The sequence below is a fragment of the Varanus komodoensis genome, unplaced genomic scaffold, assembly GCF_004798865.1.
Source record: "Varanus komodoensis strain SLA01 unplaced genomic scaffold, ASM479886v1 scaffold26, whole genome shotgun sequence".
Lineage (NCBI taxonomy): Eukaryota > Metazoa > Chordata > Lepidosauria > Squamata > Varanidae > Varanus > Varanus komodoensis.
In genome coordinates, this window is record NW_025335684.1 from 5,352,311 (window position 1) to 5,375,749 (window position 23,439).

The window sequence follows — 23,439 nt, forward strand, 5'->3', positions numbered from 1 at the left end:
ACGTGCAGCGGCAGCCTGTGATAAGAAAGGCATCCAGACAACAACCAACAACTCCAAGGAGGCAGAAAAATTCTTATAGGTGGCTGTGGCATGCCAGGTCTCCGTGCCAGAAAGTCTGTGCATAAGGGTCATGCAGAGCAAAGTGCTTCAACACCAGAAAACCTCAAGACAAGCGGCAAAGAGAGGCCAGGAAAGTACGCATTTTTCCAAACCAAAGTTGGAAGCTAATTGCTTCTGGGCATTTGTTTGTTTTAGTTGTATCTGTGCGTGCTTCCAACTCCAAAGCTGAAAGGAGTTTAAACTGTTTACAGTTCTTGCATTATGACACACAGCGGTTTTACTCCAGCCGAGAAAGCCAGAGCAGTCTTCAAAGCTCACTTGAATTTGAGGGCTTACACGAGCTGAGCAAGGCTGTCAAGGATGGGATGTTTGGGAGGGCAGCCCTTCACGGGGGGGGGGGGGGGGGCAACCAATCCCCCTGCCAGATTTCCTTACTAGTGCCTGTTGAGGACACACCTGGCCCCAAGGGCTCTCTGATGGTTCAAAGGAAGATGGACCACCTGCCTATTAAAGGAGCGGAGCCTTTGCTTAAAGAATAACCTCCAGGTGGAAAGCAAAGGCGGCGGCGTCTCTTTTATAACTGGCCAGGCCATGCTGCATTGTGGTCCGACGCGTGTGAACTGCACCAGGATGGGGATGGCCGGTCTGCATCAAGAAATGCGGCCGGTAAAAATGGTAGGGTTGGGGCTCAGTGCAACAGCGCCTGGTCTGATCAAACTCCTCCCCAAAAGGCCAGAGCGCTGCTGCTGCCCCTCAGAGCCTGCCAATGCTTGTCTGGATAGACCAAGGCTCTGACTCTCTATAAGGCAGCTTAGCGCCACAGATACAGCTTTCGGGAGATGCTCCCTAAGAGGCAAGGGGGAGAAAGTTCCTTGGAGTACAGTAACTCGAACGTGCTTAATTCCTCTACAATGCAGCCGCAGCAGACTCTAACGCACTGCAGCTTCAGAACTGTGTGTGAAATGGAAGGTTGTGTGCTGAACAGAACCGCAGCAGCCCTGCGTGTCTGTTTACAAGCATGCACACTGCCGCCCAGATGCATCCAGACCAAAATATAGTGCAGCCAGCATATGCACACAAGGAGCAGGCAAGAATGGGACGTTGTGAGCACAAAGCAAAGCAAAAATAAGCGGGGCATGCCCGTGCTGATTTCAAGGGACCAGCATAAAAGAACCTAAAAGTCCCTTTCGGTTCCTCCCCACGTATTCATACAAACTACAGATCCCCACAGCACCAACCCTTTCTCCCAGTTCTCGCTTCTTTTTTAAGAACTTGGCTGCTCACTCCTCCGTTGCAAAGAGCAATTGTGAAACGTCAGCATTACAGCCAGACGGACACAATGCCATTAATAATGCAATAGCAGTTTTAGGCTGAATGCAAAAGCAGGGAGAGGCTTCAAGGTTATAAAAAGCTGCCATGGATGGGCTGCTTTTGTGGGTGGGGGGGGGGAAGGGGAGAGCTCAGTACCATTGCAGCAACCCCAGCCCCCAAGTTCGTGTTGCCTTGGGAATGCAGAGCTGAAAGAAGGCATGCTCTACTACCAGCCAGGAGAGTGACAGCCCCTGGGGGAGCGAGAGACCGCTGCTCCTCCAGAACAAACACCATGGCATGTGGGAGACCAATCTGGCCCTTCTCCATCAGCCACTGAGGCCCAGACACTTCACCCAGCACCGCTTTTGGACACGGTTCCTTTCGCAGTCTGTCTATTCATTTGGGGGCAGGGTCTGTTGTATCTTTTAATCACTCCTACTGCTTCTGTAAAGTGCCCCCCGCAACCCTCCCGATGTTAAACCAGAATCAGCAAATCCTGACACTTTCAAAAGCTGGCCCTCACACAGGCGATCTTACTCTAAGCCTAGCAAGTCTACTTACAATTTAATTCGTATCAAAATCTTTCCTAGAGGGCATACACATGGGTCCCAGTAGATTCTTCCTCAGCTCAGTAATTTACCCCATTTTCCTTACTGAATTAATTGAAATGGGCCTCGGCTGCCTTTCGGGGAGGACGCCCTTGCATTCGCTCCGTTCTCCACAGAACTATGGGAAGAACGGCCCACCTCCAGGTGCAGAACCTGGCACAAACCTAACTCCTTCCCGAGGGCTGACCCAGACCTCCTAGCACAGCCACGTCAATTCTGGGCACTCCACGCAGCCATCGCCACAAAGTTTCTTCTAAGAGTTAAAGAGGAAGCAAGACCAAACTTTTGGTCCTCCCAAGTTTCCTCTCATCCTCTGCAATGTGAAAAGGAAGAGTCCACCCCCACCCTGTCCGTCCTCTCTGAAGAAAGAGGTTAAGCACCACAGCCTGGCTCATGGATGTGACCAAATTAGGAAGCAAGCTTCGCCAGGCTCCAAGATGGGCTTTGCACACCGGGGACTGCGCTTTGCTTCTCTGGCCACAGTGGCCAAGCATGGCTTGCAGCTGCGCACGCAAGGGCCAGACCAGACACGAGGCTGCAATCCCAATGCCTCCCCTAGGTTTTTAGGTGTGTACAAAGCTATTTTCGAGCAACGCCTACTGTGTGAATACAACATACGTGCGTGTATCACGCAGACAAGCTCGTCCGGAAGCTGCCACTCCTTCTGACGTGCCTGTCGTGGCAGAACGGCTGGCTTCTGCGTAACGCTGGCACCGAACGCCCACCTTCGGCGGAAGGCTGCTGCCGTGAGGTGCCGCTCCTTTCGCACTCGCACAGCCTCCGTGAGGAAGCCGGAGGATGCGACCGGGTGGAGGGCAGGCTTCCAATCTGGCCCTCCAAGGATTCCCCAGAAAGCCGCACACTCTCCTAACTGGCCAGAGATCGTCTGCTGGTTTGCCGGCTTTTGTGCCTGAGCCGGAGAGAGTCACTGGCCCCAGCCAGCGCTGTGGGGCTTCTCACGCCACTCCATGCAAGCAAACGCCGCCTGTCCACAAGCTTGGCTCAACAGCGTAGCAGCGAAGAACGCCACGTTCCAGGACTGCAAAGCATGGGCGGGGGGAGGGCTCCATGCATCTGCGAGGTGACTTGACAGAAACCACATTCCAGGTGCGAAACGCAAAGGGCAGACGCAGCTTTTTCAGCCTCCAGCAGACTGCAAGAAACTTCCAACCAAAAGCAATGTGGGGGCATTCCAGAACTTCAAGAAACGGGTTCCCCTTTGGGTTCTTCCTGACATAAAATTGGTAAGCATGTTGTAAGAAGGATCAACACTTAGGAGACCCATGTTTTCCATATCCCAAACCTGGGACTTTGGTTTTACGGAAGCAGGAAGCACGGGGGTGACTTACACTAACGCGCTCAGACTGATTGGCCTTTAAAACATTGACCAAATTCTCCTTTCCACATGAGGTCAATGGCAGCTTTTGCTTTAACAGGTCCAAAGGTCTAAGCTAGGAAGACAAATAGCACATCCTCTTATGGATATATTTCCCAGTTGATAGGCATAAGGGCAGAAACATCTTCTCACTGAATGGAAAGGCTATATATGGCAGGAGCCTAAGGCAGGACAAAAAAAAAAAAAAAAACCATGTTTCTCTTCCCAAACTTGCATGGTCTATTTTTATTCCAGTGGTTTGTAAATTCCTGTTTTTGGAGGTTCTGGGTAGCACACGCAACCACAAATAACTGTTGGGGATGGGGAAGAGGGAGAGCAATGGAAAGAGCGGGAGGGAGTCATGAAAGGCATCTGCCTTCTTTCAAAAAAAAAAGTCAGTTCCAAACAAGTTTTGCTGATTTGCAGCACATCTTGGAGAAAGAGCGCCCATATATCAACCTTTCCTGGATGATGTATTTCTACATGCTTAGATTAAAGGAAGCTCCACTGTGGGAAAAATGATAAAATATATTTATTTATCCTAGTTCCAGGTATGTGAAGTGAGGCAGTAAGAGCTGATTCACAGTTTGAGGACCAATGCATGGTATAGCCTTCCTAGGACTGTACCAGTTTAGAACAAGGGAAGAAGGAGGGAACGAGGAGAGCCCTTCAACTGGACAAGCATCACCTCCTACATGTGAGAGATTTTCGGCACGTGGAAATCCAAACCTGCACTAGGAAACGGTGGGATTCAAGGAAGGTACACAGCACATTGCAGCCACTCATTAAGCACGAAGCCTGACTCTCAGAACGAGGCCAACTGGAGGCATGAAGCAGGCAGAAGCTCTCCTTCCAGTCACAGCAGAATCCGACACGAAGAATCCAGCTTGAGAGGGCTTTCGGACTGGAGACGTTTCCCCCTCCCTGAATTCTGATGTGCAGAGTCAGCATCTCCGAGTTCCGGCTAGTCGCCACCAACAGATTGACTGCACTAATCCCCTGGCAGTTCACAAGGTTAAGAGAGAAACCCTTTTAGGGTCCTCGGCTTCTTTGGTGCGGCAGCATGAAACTCGAGGAGAATGCTTAGCGCCGGAATGGCGCTCTCCAACAACCTTGCAAGGTAGAATAATATTCTTGGCTGCACATTGTGAGTGGAGGTGAAGGTCTGAAACACAGGAGCACAAGGCTCACCTAAAGCCACCCGGAAAGCTCAAGGCACAGACTAAAGCTGAACCAGGAAGGTCTTGCAGGGTTAGGCGCGGCATTACACCAGCTCTTTAAGATAGAATTGCTCCCATTAAGAGACATCCTTCGAAGCGAGAGGGACGCTGAGAGGGTCTTCCAGTGGCTGCCCACTGTAGCTTCAGGATCCTGCATTCACCCTTCAGTATTCAGCATTCACCCAGTGCCCACAGCCAATGCTGGCCATGCATCTCTACAGCCATCTTGCCTCCTCCTGCCACTTCCTTCAACCCCTAGCTCTCAGGCAGCGGGGCTCTCTGGATGTTTCGGACTACAACAACTACTTATCAGCCCAATCCAACATGACCAATGATCAGGGGTTATGGGAGCTGGAGTCCAAGACAGACCAGTTTTGCTAGCCATGCCTCACAGAAAGAAAACACACTCTGCCAACAACAGAGACACGCAAAGGGGCTTGATTTTCCCAAGTTATTCTGGCTGAAAATGGAGCTTCCTCGGTGCAGAAGCAGGACTCCTGTGTACACAGCCCTATGGAAGCACCGTCTCCAGAGAACCTCAGTGTTCGCCCTTCTCATGTGTGGTCCTCAGCAACCCACTCAGAGAGGGGGCAGGTACTCCACCGGCCCCTGCCACCGCACCGCAGCCTCCGCCTCCACCCCTGGCTCTTCCCCGCCTCTGTTTCCTCATCAGTTCTGTTCAAGAGCAGCAAGATTTGCAGCTGAGTTTCTATTGCCCTTTTATGGTAGAAAAATGAAAACTGCCTGCCCAGCAGCAAGGGGCGGAGGGGGGGCTTGGAGGGAGAAGAGAAAGAGAGAGAGAGCAAGAGACGGCAGATGGAACCTTGCCATGCGCTGTGGCTTTGGCAAGGAGTCAATGGAGCATGTTCCCAGCCACCCCATTCAGAAGGACGACCGCCACATAGACATGGAACAGATGAGAGGGGAAAGGGGAGGGGCAGAGGCAGAGGCAGGCGAAGTCAGGGCTTGGGACGGAAAGTTGGGCGCTCACACTGAGAGCTCCTAGAAGGCTAGAGCTAGGAATGTTCTTGGACAAACACGGAGAGCAAGGCACTGTTATTCCTACACGGATGCCCGATGTTGTAAGCATGTGTGCCGCAAGCGTTGCCAGGCTCTAGCTCAATGGCGTGGACACCGCTGGCTCGCTTGGGGTTCCCCCTATGACAAGGACCTTTGCCCCAGGCCCAGCGCCTGTCCAGGAACTGCCGCTTTCCCAGCTTCTGTGCAGCTCTCTTCCCCTCCGCACACTGCCCTGTTCTAAGAGGTTGAAATGCTTCCCTTAAGGCTTGGTACCTGGTGGGAAGAGCTGTACCCGAATATAGGCTGGCATTTGGCACTGCCCATCACTGAGGCACCCCCCCCCCCCCCCCGCCAAGGGCTTCTCCAAAATGAAATTGGGCCTTCGGGATGAAAGAAGTTTGACACCCCTGCTGCAGCTCAACCAAGGAACAAAACCAAGGCTGGAGTGGCAGACATTCTTATCAAGGTCTGTGAACTGTGAGCTAGGGCACGGAAAAAGGACGAAAAGCCCCTTGCCTTCATCTAGGGCAGGTTTGCCTCAAGGTATACTATGGTGGAGAAAGGTAAGCACCTCAACAGGGGACGCCCTACGCTCGAAGCAAGGTAGTCACAATGTAAGGGAGGGAACATACAGACAAAGAACAGAGTCCCTTGGGGGTCCTTGACAAATATATGCCTGCCCCCCACCAACTGCTGCCCATCAAGGGGATTAGAGTTAAGGGACATTCTACATCTCAACACCATTCTTTCCTTCCCAATCCTAGAAAGTTCCCTTTCCTCCCCAAACCAGGTACAAGGACATTTTAAGGGCAAGGTATACAAGGCCAAGTTGTGCCACGTATGAAGAAGAAAAATGCAGAGAGCCTGAGGTGCCTCTGGAAGCCCCAGCCAAAGTTCTGCCCCGTGGAACACGAGCCTCAATGAAAATCAGCTCGTATGGGAGCTGTCCTTGTGCTTCACCCCATCAGCGCAACTTCCAAGCACAAGACGGTAAACAGATTGTGGGGCATTAAACATCTGTTGCCAGTGATAGGGGAAGTGGAAAGCAACCACCAGCAAACTTCACTGCTGGAGGGGCGAACTGCAACACTAGAACTGAGCAACTGCCCCTATGCCTAGAATCCAAGGGAGAGGCTGAGCTTCGAGAAAAAAACGACTGCTGACTAGGAGACATCTTCTCTTTCCCCAGCTGCATGTGGAAGAAAGACACTTTTGACAGTTGTAGTCTTTTGCCGTGTGGAGGAAAGCGTGCGTTCGCCACGTTCTCTGAATCCGACTGCCTGGCCTGGACTTTTCACACCCAGAGAAATCCAGCATCCAATACATATCCCCGCACTTCAGAGCAGATTTGCTGCTCACCATCATGCACACAGATGTGTTTCCTCCTCCCTCCCAATCCACTTTCCTTTTATGCTGCATCTGATATAGACTGCAAGTTTGAGGGCAGGGATTGTTTTATTTCTGATCTTTGTGAGCCGCTGCAGGACTCTTTTTTGGCTAAAGGGCAAAATCAAACTATTTGAATCTACCAAACAGTCAATATGTTACATTATTTAAAGACTTCCATCCAGCACTACAAATTCAAGACACATGTTTGAAGACTCACTGTAAGCAGAATAAAGGAGCATGGGAGTTCCTGCTTGCATGCAGAGGGTCCCTGTTTCAGATGCCTGGCATCTTCAACTCAAAGCCACTTAAGAAACAGAAGCCAGCTTGAGTCCATTGGAAAAAGACTGACAGCTGGTACACACCATACTAATTTAGATGACCAACCAGAGGCAACTCTCTGGAGTCAAATTTTTGGGCAAGAAATTAAAGTCATATAGTTTTGCCAAGCTTTTCCTTTGTCTGCAAGTTTGAGGGGCATCAGCTGCCATTTCAAGCTTCTTCTGAAATCTGAAGAGCATCCTTATTTTTGGGATAATTTAGACCAATACCTGATGTGGCACTCTATTCCGTTTATTGTCCACCTGGAGCATTCAGGAGAATGGAAGACCAGACCTTGCAGCCAGAGAGCAAAGCTTATTTTGGGAGCACTCCCATGGGTGGTGGGAGAGGGGCATTCCAGTGCTGGGAAGAGGGAAAGGCACAAGAAGCAGGTAGAAAATAAACCTTAAAGCTCTTGCTGCTCATCACTGAGCCCCAGGAGGGGCGTTTTGACCTTCTGGAATGGGAGAAAAACTAAAGATGGCTAAGTACCAAATGACTGCTCTTGAAGGGCTAAGACCAAATGAAGGAGGGGTGACCTTCAGGGGATCCTAAGAGGCCAGACTGGGAACCCTTGAGAGCTGTAGGTGGCCTTTTGGGGAGAGGATCTATGTTTTAAAAATATTTAAAATCCATTTTAAGTGAACAAGAGAGGGTTGTGAGTCATCAGCTGTATTGGGGGAGGGACTCTAGAAAAGGGGCGGTAACATCCAGGCCTTCTTTGCCAGAGCTGCTGTGCCCATGCTCCACCAGGTTAAGTGTGAGAGATGCCAATCTGTGAGATCGTGTGACGTAGCCTGGCTGGATGTCAATGCAAAGTACAAGGAAATCGAATTCTTTCTCCATCGCCTGAGAGTAATTTCTTACATGGTTGTGCAGATTCCTACAGATACTCAGCTACTGCCTGCTTCCAAATCTTTTGCTGTATCGGGTTATTAGCCTCCATTGTACATGAGCTGGCAGGCAGAGAGAAAGAGCACATGCAAGAAGGAATTTGTGCCATAGTTATGCGACTTAAGGTGCAACTGATGTATGTTTAGACAGAAAAGGGTGGCAGCTGTAGGACTTTCTGTCTGCATGTGCATCAGATTGGGCCCGAAGCGTTTTCAACTGAAAAGGAGGAGAACGCATTGTGCTTCATTTGCTTTCAACCTGAAAGGCAGAAGTAGATGCTCACACTTCCGATATTCTAAGCTCCCACTCTTCTGCCCGGCCTCCTTACCCAGCACCCAGAGGGATGATGAGTTATTGCCATAGCAACAGTATCTTTCACCTTCCCATCTTCCATCTCACTGGAAACGCTGCAGTGCCTTGTGCTGAGACTGCAAAGGAGTGCAAACAGACTGCCGCTACCCATAATATACAAGGGTGCATACAGGACTGACACAGAAGCTTCAGTAGTCAGCAAGTCACCTTGTCTCTCTCTCTCTCTCTCCCCCCCCCCCCCCCACACACACACAAACCCAACGCAAGCCAGTCATGCCTGGTGCAGGCAAAGGGGGGGCGGCAGCCGAGTTGATTATCTGCCAGCATCCATGCCGGCAAAGAATGAAGACAGAGAACATAAGCTTCTTAATCTTCCACAGATTGGAGGGCTGTAGCTTTCACAGAAGAGGAAAAAGGGGAGAGGAAAGCTATACCCGAGAATTCCCTTGAAAGCAAGGTCTGCCGACCCCAGCGCAATTTCCAACAGCAGACAGCCAGATCTTTCTTTGGCAAGTTCACGGGCCCAAGCTTGGTTTTCGCTTCTGCCTTTCCCTGACATCTGATAGCAGAGATAAACACAGAGGCTTTGAAACAGAATGTGTTTTGAAAACTGTGGGACGTGTTTCTGCCTGGGCTGGGTTCACAAGATAGCACTAAAGCATCCCTACAAATAACAACCAAGTAACACAACGAACAGCAGGCCATCCTTACACAAAATTAAAAGTGAAAGTCAGCAGCCAGCAAACTGATGCGAGATGATGATAATGAGGAGGAGGAGGAGGAGGAGGAGAGAGGGGATCATATCTAAACCAATAAAGACGAGAAACTAATTGGCCCCCCAAATCCTGCGTAAACAGTGAGGTTTTGACTGAAGCCTGAGCAAGGTTGACCAAGGCATCCTAGGCAGTCTGGGGGATCCACAGTTGGAGGACAAACCCAGATGAGGCTCTTCTGAGCCAAGACATTCCCAATTAGTCATCATGGTAAACTGGATCTGGCAAATCTGTCCACCATGACTCTCTTTAGACCCGGATGGCCTCAAGTTAGAGGAAGTGATCTGGTTCACACATAACAATCTAGAGCAGGGGTCTCAAACTCAACTTACCTGGGGGCCGCTGGAAGTAGAGGCTGGGTGAGGCTGGGCCGCGTCAGGTATTCCACCACTGCGGCGGTGGTGGTGGGCTGCTCATCCCGCAGCCAGCCCGGGTGCCACTGGCGCTTTGAAGGCCACAGGGCCCCTCCCCGTGCCCCTCCCATCCCGGCAATTGGCCCGCAGGCCGCGAGTTTGAGACCCCTGATCTAGAGAATGGATCCTCAGTGAATCATGGGTTGTTATGGGTAAACCCTGCACTGTGGCTTAACTATGAGTTGATCATGAACCATCTGGGAAGAAAATTCACGGTTCATTGTTGAGCTGTGAACTCCAGATAGTTAGCCACAAACAACCCATAGTTAAACCACAGTGCAGGGTTCACATGTAATGACAACCCAAACTCTGGGTTGTCATTAGATGCAAACCCAGACAGCATCACCTAAACATGTCACAGGCTAGACACTATAAGCCACTGGTAACAGATAGAGCCATGCCTATTTAAAAAGGTCCAACACAGCTGCAAAAAGAAGAAGGGGACGGCAGAGGATGAGGTGGCTGGAAGGGGCCACTGAAGCAGTTGGTGTGAGCTTGAGTGGACTCCAGGGGACGGTGGAGGACAGGAAGGCCTGGGGGAATGTTGTCCATGGGGTCACGATGGGTCGGACACAACTTCGCGACTAACAACAACAACACAGCTGCACCAACATAAAACCCAGCATATGGCACACTAGCACAAGGCTTTTGCTACCAAAATCAATTACAAAACATGGTCTAATATTCAGCTGCCAGAGATTAGATCTATTGATGCAATCCAGTAAATGCATCTGAAGGACACATCTTGGCCCAGGCTAATTCTTTTAACTCTAGAAAGACACTCACATATATGGTAATGCCCATTAAGCAGTCTCTTGGCAGATGCTTGACAATTTGCATTGAATGAATTAAGCTTTTAACATAAGCACCCACCGGGCCACCCTAGCATGTAATGGCATTTTAATGGCAGTCTTGGCTCTTCGCATCGAGCGGTTTCTATCAGATATCACAAGACCAGCCTCAACAGATGGCTCCGTTATCAAACATGCTTATAAGAAATGGAAGCAAACTCTCCAATGACCACTCAAGAAAGCATTCTTTGCCTATCCCAGCACAAAGCTGCTGAGCTAGTTTGATGTGATGGACAGCGCATTGGACTGGAACCTGGGTTCAAGTCCCCGATATGAAGCTCAGTGCACGCCCTTGGCAAGTTACTCTCTTTGGGGTATCTCAGAGGAAGGTGTGTGTTTTCAAGATGCGGCAGATAACTAAGCAAAAAGCTTCCAAAGGCCGAGTTCAACGGAGTCACATGGACCGTGTTTCACTTTTGAAAAGAGGATCCAACTTTCAAAAAGGAAGGGGCAGCCTGAACACAGGGTCAGTTCTGACTGCAGACAAGCCAATGGTGCCACCTAGTGGCTTTCACGCGTCAACACCCTTATGAGCAAATTTTGCTGTTTCCCAATTTTCAAACGATTGATGCTGTGCTTGTCACATGCAAACTCGCTGAAAAGGTGCTCCTGAGTTGGCCTCCTACTATGCCAGTGACTACAGTGGGAGGTAACAGGCTTCCCTCCAGCAGACACCGATGCGCCACGGCTCGGTGTTCTGCGCCACGGCAGTCAATGCTACCGCAGAACCGAAAAAGGCAACTGTTCGTAGCTGTAAGTCTCAGCCCGTGTGGCTAAGGAAGATGGATTATGTAGGACCCTGTCCGCAACCACCAAGAAGTGTGCTGGAAGGATTTTAAGCATTTATTTACAAAATTTAATTTACATTTTAGTCACATTCAAGCTGCTCTAATCAACCCTATTATTTACTGAACTTCTCTTCTGCTATACTGGCCCAAGGGTTCGAGTGCTTTGCTTTGCCGGACCGACATTCCAGCCAATCCCATCTACCAAAAAGCTCAGTGAAGGGCACACGGTTCTTGCCCAGCACCCATAGCTCAAATCAGGCCTTTGTGAAAAGGCCCCTCCCGACGCCTCCGGGCTGCCCTGCCCACCGGCGAGCCAAACAGCAGCGGCCACAGCCGTGTCCCTGCGATGCTGCCAAGCACTCCTGCATTGTTATGTCACCAGGTCATTGCTAGGTAAAAAAAATCGCCTCCTACCTTCCTGCAACGTGGGTTTGGACAGCTGAACCGCTTCACGTCCTTGTCCAGCAGAGCTGGGAAGTTGCAAAAGGGACACCTGTGGGCACAGAAAAAGAGAGGGGATGAGGACTCCATACCTGCCCTGCCAGTTACATAGATAACCTTAAGAGGGGATTAGTCAATGACGTGGAGGACAGCTCTGTCGATGGCCATTAGACCTGATGGCTACGTGGTGTGCCCATGGGCTGAGGCACATGCCACCAAATGCCACCAGCTGTGGAGATGTGGCAAGGCCACCGCTTTCAAGTCTTGCTGCAGAGCTTCTCCCAAGCACCTGCTTGGCGTCTGCAGGATGCAGAATGCTGTGGAGATGGGCCTTTAGTCTGACGCAGCAGAGTTCTTCTTTGGTCCAGGTTAAAAAATAACAAATGAGATTTGAAGCGTACACATTTTCCAGCTCTCCATCACCCCAGTTTAGTTAGCTCATTTGGGGGAGTGTTAAGTAAGGATGGACGACTTCTACGTAACAAAAATGGGTGAGGGAACCATATATGCCTCTTTAATCACTTAGGGGAAAGGAAGGATATAAATGTATAATATATAAATGCGTGTGCTGCATTTGTATCCCACCGTTTCCCTGGGCAGCTATAGGAAGCACGTGCTCATGCTCACAACCACCCTGTGAGGGAGGTCCAGCCAGGGGTGATGATGACCCACACAAGCACCCAGCAAGCTTTCTGGCCAAGTGAAGATTTAACCCTCCACTGCGCTGCCACAACTCCCACTCCAGCATACTGACCACTACACCACGCTGGCCCTCTTTGCTCAGAGCTCTGTGGCAGCGAAGGCAGAAGAAGGGCGCTCTGGTGTGACTTCCAGAAAGCAAGAGGTCATTTTCCCAAATAAAAGTATTATGCTCTACTCCACTTTTGAACTAGTGATGGCACCTCTGACACCTTCTCAAATATCTAAGCATTGAGCAGGAAATACCCATGTACAGGGAGAGCTAGAAGCACATACAAGGTGAAAGATGGGGGATGATGGGACTTGACACAGAAGCTATAGAGAGGGAAACTGAGGCCTAGATCCCACAAGAGAAATATGCGTGGTTGAAAAGCCAATGATGACTTGAGCTTGACCACCAGATGCTGCAGACTGAACACAGCAGAGCCTCTGAGTAAATCAGATTCCACTGAAAATTTCCTGAGAAATTTCTCAGCAGAGACCAGGCCCAAGGGCAGCTGCAAAACTAAGGCAGGGGAAAGGTTGGGGACATAGCCAAGACGAGAGAAAATAAATAGGCCTGAGTGAACAAGCATTACACAAGTCAGACTTCAATGAAATAAACAGGCAGATGTTCCCAGAACAAAAGAAAGCACAAGGAATACCCAGCTGGTGTGTTACCCTACAGAAGTACCTCGAAATGAGGGTGTTTCAGGATTGGAAGGTGTCCGACGGGCCAGTGTGTAAGCTGCCTTGTGTGCTGCTCGATGGGTGGCAACTATTCAGCGCTCCAACTGTTTTTCTGCTCAGAGAAGGGCAACTCCTCCTGAATCAGTTACAGCAAAGGACGTGTAACTGCACTCAGAAGTACAATAAGGGTCCAGACCTCTCATGCAGCCTTTCCAGAACAAGGTACTTGGGCAATGCCTACAAGATACGTGCGCAAACATGTTTCTCAGTTCCAGGGGGGCAGGAAAGGGGATATTAAAAATAATACATTTAAAAATGCTACATAGGGGGAATGTGTGCCTGTTGGCTCTGCTGGACACTCAGGCTTTTGGTACCACTGACTATTTGAAGGACCCTGTTTTCCTGGCTCTGGAAGGTGGTTCTTAGGGGCAGTTTCTAAACTATGTGGCCTTTGCTTTATTGGAACATCTAATAAATCAGCACAGCTATTTAGTAGAACTGTTATTAAATCTGGCCTTCCTTCACCTTCTGTTCTGACAGTCTATCTTTATTTGCTGCATTGACTTCATGTTTTCCTACCAAAGCGCTCAGGAGGTTTATTTAACAATGTTAAAAGGCGAAAAGACACAACACAAAAGGAATGCAAAGAGGATGGGGAGGGAAGAGGAAACCTAAGTCAGGAGAGGGCCAGGTTTTCTGAAATGGGCAAGGATAATAAAACAAGGTGCCGAGAACTATAGCTGCAATCAATAATGCCAGCAGCTGCCTTGTGTATACACACCCACACCCCTTTGTCTGTGATTGAGCAGGACTTCCAGTGGCTCTACGGAGTTGGACGCCCCAGCGAGCCAGAAGAAGATGCAGCCTCCCAGCCTGGGTGGGCATACGGTGATCGGCAAGCTCTTGCTGCCACCAACAGTGTGAGGAGACCCAAAGGGGCTACAAACAGAATTCCCTGCACAGTTCAGACCAAACTTCTCCTCTTACCTGACTAATTCATCTGCACAGGCAGCGGCCACTTCTTCCTCTGCTTTCCGCTCATAGTATTTACAAAGGATGTTTTCCGGAAGCACTTTCTCCAACTCGCTTGTTGGAAATGAGCAGGTACAGCTCCCTTCCATGCAGCTGAGCTCTGACTACACAGAGGGCGAGGCGGGGGAGAAAAGTGGGGCGTTATGGAGTTTTTAATCATTCATATCCAGGAGCTGGTTTGCCCCAACAACCCACAGAAAGACAGTCATAATGGACTTCTATCTTTTAGGCAGTAGGAAGTTGAGAAAGACTTCCCTCCTCAAGGCTATTCTTAGTAAGTACCAGGGGACAATACCGGTAAGAATTCCTGCTTATGGGTTTTATATACGCACCCCTTGAACACTGGGTCTCTACACTGCTGAATCGAAACAGTGCTACCCATGACTGCCCCCTGCAAACAGAGGCATCCTCCAAGGAAAGCAGCTTTGATAGAATGAAGCCTCCCGAAGAAGGCTTGGCAGAGCTGTTTAAGACAGACTTCCATTAGAATACATCCACCGTCAGTCCGAGTGACCAGCGGGGATTGACTAGCTTTGAAGATTCAGACAGCAAAAAAGTAACAAGACGCAAGAGCTCATTAGAAAGTAATCTAGAAAAGACCGTTCTGCAAAGTCATGTAAAAACATGGAATGTTATGTTCCACAACTAATGCATATTCTTAAATGTAGAACAAAACAGTGCATTTAATTTTTTTTAATTTTTTGAGTAAGTTAAAATAATTTTTAAAATAATGTAAAATTAGAAATCATTTAAAATGCTGCACAGACATTACATTTAAAAATGCAATAATAATGTAGTAATAATAAATAGACACATGGTAGCCGTTTTCGTATAGAAGGCAGAGCATATATTACACAGTGGTTTCTACAAAGCCTAAATAACATGTCCGACACTCCAAGCACCATAAATCTAGGGACATAATCAAGCCAGGATCGCCCAGTTTGCACAACACTGCAATAAAGACAAGGAACTCAGCCAGAAATGTGCCAGGACAATATCAAGCATAGATCTATGTGAAATAACATAGGATGAAATGCAGAAGTAAATAAAACGTGAGGCAGAGAAAGAAAACACAGGACAGAAGGTGTGAAAGAAGTCTGGAGACCTCCAAAAACTTTGCAAAACAGCATCTTTTTTTTTTTTCCTGGATGGCTGGATACAAGTCCCAAGGCCCCTTCCTTTTCCAGGTGAGAGGGTTCATACCTTTCCAGAGCCAAAGACTGCCTCCTGAGCGTACTTTACTAGGCACTCCTTGCAAAACAAGTGTCCGTCCGCACACTGCGTCAGCTCCTCGAATGCAAATTGCCCATAGCAACAGCGGCACTCGATCATTTGGCCATCCTGCAAATCAGTTCCTAAAGGTTAGTCCATAACACCGACTTGCACATGGAAGCATGCACCCACAAGATGCTCCTCACATGTCTAGAGGCTGCAGATGAGCAAGGCACCCATGTCAAGGCCTATAATCTGTGTTTTGATGACTTGGAAGGGGATGCAGGAAGGGACACGCATAATCTGCTCCGGCCAGGAGTTGGCTCATTCACTGAAAGACCCTCCTAATGGGCAGGCAGAAAGCCAGGAAGAGATAATGCCACGTAGAGGGGCTTCCCTCAGTTCCCAGACCAAGCCTGGTAGAAACCCTGTTAGCCTTGACAAACGCAAAGCATGCATATTAAAATAAATGACAAGAAACCCATTTAAACAAGGAAAGTGCATTAACTGGTACACAGTAAAGAAAAAGCAGCTTAGATATTCAGAGTCCTCTGGGATCTTGCTAATTTGGATGTTGATGATTCAGACTGCCCAAAAGAAGAATTCAGAGGTTACCAGCTCATAACGTCTGCCTCCGATTTCAATCTCTATTTTTTAGGGGAGGGGAAGGGAGACTGCCCTACACCACAACCCCTGAGAACAGAAGTTTATGTTAAGTACAGATTTTCCTTTCCCAAGCAGAGCAGTACTACTAAAAAGCAGTCATGTTAGAGATTTCCCCCCAGTTTTTTGCTTCTTCCAGGGTGTCAACATTTCCAGACGCTTTACATCACTAGTTCCCAGTACACATTTGCATGGAAAATGTTCCCTTTCGCTAAGCTACTTACTTTTTGATATTGTTCTTCGTTCATCTGCAGAGCAAGGAGGAAATCTGCATGCTGAGAAAGGAGACAAGACACATGCTCAGGGCAATTAACATACTCCAGTCTTTCCTCATGCAACTTCCAGTCTTCTGTGACTACGGACTGTCACAGCCTTACCCAACCTGGTGCTCCCCAGATGTTAGCCATGCTGGTGGGAATTACGGGAGCTGCAGCCGAGACGGAGTGAGGCACTCTCAAAGGACGCAGCTATGCTCACTTTGTTCTTTCAATGGAATACCTGCTGGAGCTTCTCTTTGTACTGAGAAGCCTCCGTAAGTTTTCACAGGCTGTTCAGAATAAGTTTTCCCAATGTGATGGGGACCTAGATAGGGAGGCTGCTACGAGGCAGACTCAATTCCCTTACAGACCCAGCATGGGTGTGATGCATGTCTTTTAAAAGAATGTTGCCCATGTTCAAAATGTACGTGCCAATGTAAATTCCCTACGTGGGCTTGCTAGATCCAGGGTGAGGATGAAGATATTATGGGATATTAGTGCCTGGCTGGGACACCACAATTCGGGGCACCTCAGCACCGCAAGAGCCCCCAAAGGTGTAGAGGAGACTTGCTGCTCACCTCCGCCATCTCTTTAATCTTCTGTTCATAGAACTCCCGTTCCAGCCGCACTGCCGGGAGGAGAGAGAGATGGTCGTAGATCCTGAAGTGCCTCCGTTTGTTCTCCAAGAAGAACATGCGCTTTTCGATTTTCATAGCACCTGACGTAAAAATGTGAAAAAACGGCAGACAGGTATTTACCTGCCCGCAGCAGGACAGCAAGACAAGAGCTCCCCCAAAATACCTCCTTTTGCAAATCAGTCTCCCATAACAATCCAATGCTAGGGATATCTGTTATTGCACCCCTTTAAAGCTCTAATTTATTTATTTATTAATTAAAACATTTCTATGCCGCCCCTTGCCAAAGCCTCGGGGCGGCTTACAACATAATAAAATACAATAAAATACAAAAATAACAATATAAAATTAAAATTAACAATAGAAAATAAATAAAAAATATAAAAGAAGTCGCCCTGGCCAGATAAATAAGCAAATAATTAAAGAATTAAAGAAAGCCATTTAGTTATATTTACAGACGAGGGAATTAGAAGGTAGAGCAAACCTTCAAAGACAACCACAAAGAGAACCTTCCAAAACAAGTCACAGGTGTGAGTGCTCGGAGCTGAGGAGGATTCTGCTGTCTGTATTAGGTGCAGCAAAGACACATTCCTGAGGTCACTGGCCAATTCGAGTTTCAGAGCTTGCCACCAACATTTTGCCCTGCAGGGCCACAAAGAGTCAGTACTCGAGCAGGTGCTACTTACCTTGTTCAAACTTGAAGTCTATGTAGGAATACTGGTTCATTTCTTTCCTCCTTTTTCGCTTCCCACTGGTTTCTGGAGACAGTTCCTGCCATTTTTTGATGGCATCAGAAAAGGCCTAAAGGAAAAAGGACAGGAGGCACCTGAGCAAGCATGGATTCATGAATACAGGCAGAGATTTCTGCAGCCATCAGCAAGAGCCAGTGTGGTGTAGTGGTTAAGAGCACGGGACTGGGACTCAGAGGATCTGGGTTCGAGTCCCCGCTTGGCCATGGAGCCAACTGGGAGACTTTGGGCCAGTCACAGACTCTCAGCCCAACCTACCTCACAGGGTTGTTGTTGTGGGGATAAGATGGAGGAGGAGAATGATGCATGCTGCCTTGAGCCCTTTGCAGGAAAAAGGCAGGATATAAATTGAAAAACAAATAAAATAAAAAAGGGAGGTCAAGGTTTCACAGTCTTTCCTGCATCTCCCACCTCAAGATGGTACCAACTCCAGTTCCACAGGTGAACATATAAAATCTTATGTACACAGTTGTCTGCACACAGAAAGCCAGCTGAGCTTGAGAAGCCGGGCACAAGGCAGCTCTAATTCAGCACTGGCACTAGAATGAGACTAGAACAGACCCAATTGGATCAATTTTCTCCTACCACCTTCTCTTGACACTTGGTATTTTTAATCATTAAGCTACCAGACATCCAGATTTTATTCCCCATGCTGTTCCTCAATATCATTGTTTATTTTACTGCCTTGTTTTCATATTGAAAGCAGCCTTGGATGTTTTACAGCAAGACCAGGGAGTCGGGTTTTAGAAAATGGGGAATAAATAGGGAATAAATTAACTGCCGAGACAGCGTTGACTGTTTGGTTGCCCCTTTCTGCTTCGGAAGGGTTGGCACAGGATGCACTTTCAGCCTGTGTGCTGCCCCCACCACCTGTGGGATTTGCTGCCCAAGACAGGCTGCAAAGCTCCCTTCCAAGAATGAGGAAGCTCAGTGGGGGCAACTGAGGAGGAGGAGGAGGAGGAGGGCGAGAGAAAGGGGGAGCCGAGAAGGAGAGACCTTTCGTGTGATTGCATAGTGTCCCTTGAGTTCGTGCAGCGCCCACTTGATGTCCTGGCTGCTCAGCATCTTGAAGTCCGCCATGAGGAGGTCGGCTGCTTGGATGAAGCAACGCTGGTCAAGCGGATCAAGCCGAGAGAAGTCAAAGTAGTCCACTTTAGGCACCTGGAGGAGGAGGAGAGGAGAGCGTTAGTGCACACTGGGCTGCTCCAGAACTTGGCTGCTCCAGAACTTGGCTGCTCCAGAACTTGGCATTCGTTGAAGCTTTATCCCCAAACCACACGGCAATGCAGATCAGGCTGAAAGACCAGATCAGGCCAGTTCACATGATCATCATGGGCTAAACAAGCCCCAGTGGCTCCTGGACGCCACAGTCTATGTCAGCCAGGCATGCTTTGCATAAGTACTTGCCCAGGCACAGCTTGTCACATCTAGGCAGCAGGGGGAAAGAGTCCACCGTTTATTCGAAAGCCTGCGATGACTGTTCGAGCCTGGCCAGAGACTGGCTAGGATTGCCATCAGTTCTTATGGCCAGCCAGCAAGATACTCCTAGATGCTTAAGGCGATAGGCACAGTGCCAAATCTTGAAATGCTAAGTAATACTTATATCCAGTATGGCCAACTTAGAGGAAAAGAACCTCTCACTCTTGCTGCCAGAACCCTTCCTGAAATAGGACTCATGAAGACAAGCTCCTGCAGATCCAGTGCCGAAACATGATTCCAGGATGAAGGTTCAGCCCTGGAACAAGTGAAGGGTACTCCTGAGCTTGCACAAAGGGCATCACTGCTCAACACCATATGCAGAGTTCAGCCTTTGAGACCCCACTTTGCATTTCAAGAGATTTCCTGGGAGCCCAGTTTTATAGGGAGAGAGAATGAAGATGCACCTTGCATGACTATCACTTTGTGATCACAGCAATCCTAAGACTGTTTTCATACCTGAGAGTGTCGAGCCAGTTGTCCCCTCCACCCTCCTCCACCTGAGCTCCTAATTTTTGTGTGTGTGCACATCTAGACACTTGTGGTGGTTGTTGTTTGGCCTAAGCAAATTTAATCAACAGGGATGTGCCACAAGAAGAAGCCACCATATTTATCACAATATGCCACCATTTTCACATATCATCCAACAAGCAGACATGGTTCTGTGGCATGAAAGGCAGGAGGAGTGCGCAACCAGGAGTGTGCGTGTGTGTCCCAAGCCACAATGAGCACTTCCACTATCCAGTGTTTTTGACGGCTCTTGCACGGATGTGAAATGGAAATGAACTGCAGTGCTTTAAGAGAGAGGCCTTCACCATCATCCCTCTCCGGGGATTTAAATCAATATGATATTGTTTTACGGAAAGCCTTGCAAACTTCAGGAGTAAACCTAGTAGAGGCAGTGCACACACACACACACACACACACACACACACACACACACACAAATGAAACTGGAAGAGCAGCCTCCTTTCATATTTTCAAGTGTGCATCTCTTTCTAAAGCAAGGGCAGGAGCAGCCTTTTTCGGCTGAAGGGCTAGATTGTTTCCCACGATGATTCCCCGGGGACACACAAACAAACCCATGCTCTCGCTTTCTCTCTGCCATTCTTCTCCTCCTCACCATGACTAAGCACCAGGAGCAAGAACATGAGCCTCTTAAAGCAAGGCCTGCCTGGATCAATAGTATTGAATCTGCGGAAGGAAACGGCTTTCTCACTTGCCTTTGTCTCATCTTGGCTGGACAGCAGGCTGCTATTTGGATTTAAAACCACTCTTCCTTCTTTCTTTGGATAGTCTGGATTTTCCAGAAGAAAATTACAAAGTCTACAAGGCAAAGGAAGAGAGTTACTTGGAAGAGGCCATCTCCCGCGCACCTGCTGGCCGCCCGTCCCCAAATTAACCATGCATCCTTGGTGAGAAGGCATGGCTGTGCTGCTCAGGAGAGCAGCTGAGGAAAGAGAGAGGACTGGGCGCAGCGAGGGAAGGACCGTGGGCAAGGGATCCGGTGGCATCAGGAGGAAAGGAAAGGCATTTAGAGGGGTGAATGAACAGCAGGAGTTGCAAGTAGCAGGATGAGCATCTTGACACTGGCAAGGCGTGATGTGGGGATCCTGCTTATGCTGGCGTAGGTAAGTCATATCGATTTGCATATGAATCAAGCACTCGTTCTGAAGGGGGGCACAGGTTTTAGATTCTGCATACACACACGGCAGGCAGGCACTATCACAGCCAGCATTCCTTCTTCTATGAATATAAATCATATGTGTTCATAATCACAAGAATTATGAAGAATATGAATACAGTTATGAATTATGTAAGTACGTTAATATACTAAATATAAAATAAGGAAATATCTGCGAGCCACCTCTTGCACCCCTTGCACAATGCCTTTCTTTCACATAACGCTGGGAAACCCAGCTCTTATCTCCAAAGAACAGAGGTAAGAAGCCATTAAAGGCATTTCAGCTTTGAAGAGCCTGCTCTTTAAATACCTCCAAACATAAATGTATTCAAAAAGCAAGGTATTTAAACTGGTTCTGTAATGAGGCAACAGAAAAACAGGAGGCTTATGTTTTAAAAGTCTATTTCTTTGCCTTATTTCAGAGTAGACACAGAAATGAGTTGTGCTTAGCATGCGGGGGGGGGGGGGGTCCAAGTTGGCATAAATGACATCTGGCCATGCCCAGAGCTGCAATGCAGCCCCCAAGCCCTTCACAGTGTGGAATCCAGTCCCCAGAGCTGAAGAAGGTTCCCTGCCCCTGCTCTAGAAATGCTAATAAAGAAGCAAGCGAAGATGGGGACCGACAGAGGGAGAACCCCACTCTTGCTCCACTTAAGGAAAGTTGCATTTGCAAGCCACTCGTGATACACCGCCACCTCATGGTGGTCCTCAAGGCAAAATTTTAAAGCCATGTAAAACACAAGAGAGGTAGTGTGGTGTAGTGGTTAAGAGCGTGGGACTGGAACTCAGATGACCTGGGTTCTAGTCCCTGCTCGGCCATGGAGCCAGCTGGGTGACTTTGGGCCAGTCACAGACACTCAGCCCAACCTACCTCACAGGGTTGTTGTTGTGGGGATGAGATGGAGGAGGAGAATGATGTTAGCTGCCTTGAGCCCTTTGCAGGAAAAAGGCAGGATATAAATTGAAAAATAAATAAGTAAGTAAAAGAGCAGCATGAAACATTTCAGGCTACAGCGGTAATAATAGTTAACTATTAGTTCAGGAGTACATTTTTAGGTTTATGAGGGTGCCATACAGCCTTCCATACTTACATGTTTAAGTCGCAGCAGTTTTTGCTTTGTATTAGTTCTTCAATGTACTCTCTTGTTGCATCTGGGAACCTGGCCTCCTGGATTTGAAGGCAGGGGGAGACAAATACCATGGGCAATGAGAAGCAGTTCAAGAAAACCGTCCTACTGAATTGATAAGAGCATAGCTGGAGAGGCATGCTTCGAGCAAACAAGGCAACAGTTATAGAGTAAATCTCCCTGTTGTATTATCTGCACATCAGTCACACATCCCCAATTGCTGGAACACCCTAAGAAAGCAGGAATAGGGTGTCAATCATCTGGATTCGTATGGAACAAAAATCTGCTTCTGTAAGTACTTGTACAATGCCCTTTATCTGTGAATTCCAGGGCAGCGTACAATGGACAGCATTAATCAAGCAGAATCCAAATACACTAAAAGTACACCCTTCATAAAACTTACACACTAAATAGCAGAAAAACAGAACTAGCCCAGAGCACTGTGGGTCAAACCCAGGGCAAGATGCATTACAATAAACATTGTATGCATTGCCAGAAGGGATTTCTTTTACTGGTTTGACAGTCCACACATTCGTGTTCTGGGGTCTTGTCTTGTCTTCTCTTTTCTTTTCTTTTAAGGGACCATGGACTTTTGCTAAGTTTCCCTACTTGGAGGCAACTCTTACTTGTCACACGTTTCATTTCCCATAAAGAAAATTGACTGAGAATAAGTCCGTACAAAAACTTATAAGGCCATGTGAAAGAGGATTCCAGCTGAAAGCAAGCATACAATCTTATTGTTTCTTAACTTAAATTCCTCCTATCCTACCTTTCCAAGCATCCAGGTCTCCTACATGGCGTAGTATCTATTTATTTATGTAAAATATTGCATTCTGCAGCCTAGAATGGTTTAACCTTCCCAAAAGCTTGCAATCCAAAAAAGGACAAAACAAAAACAAATGAACAAAAGTCACAACACAGAAAGGAACAGGGGCGGGAAAGGAAGATGGGGGAAAAACACTACAGAGACTTTTAGCTTTCAGGCCATTAAAAAAACAGAAGCATCAATGAATCCACCCTCTTGCTGACATTTCCGCCAAGCTCATTTCCCCAGCGATAGCCTCACACGTGCCCATGGCCAGAGCCTCTGCAGAAGCTTTAAGTGGCACAAAGAGATGGCAACAGTACCCAGTTCAGTTATTTCGGCTGTTGCTGCCGTGCCTTCAGGCTGCGACAGGCCTGAAGCCGATGGCACCAGCTGCCACTTGTAAAAGATGACGCCAGGTACGAAAATTGGTAATGGCTGACAAGCCGCTGGCCTGCGAGGATCGTCCTTTCCTTTCCTAGCAATGCACAGGCACAGGGATGGTACACATACCAAAGGGAGCGCGGAGAGCAAGAGAAAGTGGAGAATACACAGTGTACAACCCAGCACCCAGGAAACCTCAGCTTTCATTTCACCACACATGCTCCTAGACCTCAATTCAGGCCTGGGAAGGTATGCTTGAAGGTATCAGGAAATG

At 48.3% G+C, this 23,439-nt stretch overlaps 1 protein-coding gene across 4 annotated transcripts in view; it reads right to left on the minus strand.

Moving 5' to 3' along the window:
- The window catches only part of RNF216 (ring finger protein 216), an 81,649-nt gene that overhangs the window by 36,238 nt on the left and 21,972 nt on the right, over window positions 1-23,439 (minus strand). For all 4 annotated transcript variants that reach the window (XM_044433154.1, XM_044433152.1, XM_044433155.1 and 1 more), the window contains 9 exons: window positions 21,941-22,017; window positions 20,389-20,491; window positions 18,686-18,850; window positions 17,627-17,741; window positions 16,884-17,023; window positions 16,273-16,323; window positions 15,377-15,514; window positions 14,129-14,277; window positions 11,747-11,825 (listed from right to left, as the gene is read on the minus strand). In XM_044433154.1, the coding sequence (XP_044289089.1) occupies window positions 11,747-11,825; window positions 14,129-14,277; window positions 15,377-15,514; window positions 16,273-16,323; window positions 16,884-17,023; window positions 17,627-17,741; window positions 18,686-18,850; window positions 20,389-20,491; window positions 21,941-22,017 (1,017 nt within the window). The remainder of the gene's footprint in view (window positions 1-11,746; window positions 11,826-14,128; window positions 14,278-15,376; window positions 15,515-16,272; window positions 16,324-16,883; window positions 17,024-17,626; window positions 17,742-18,685; window positions 18,851-20,388; window positions 20,492-21,940; window positions 22,018-23,439) is intronic.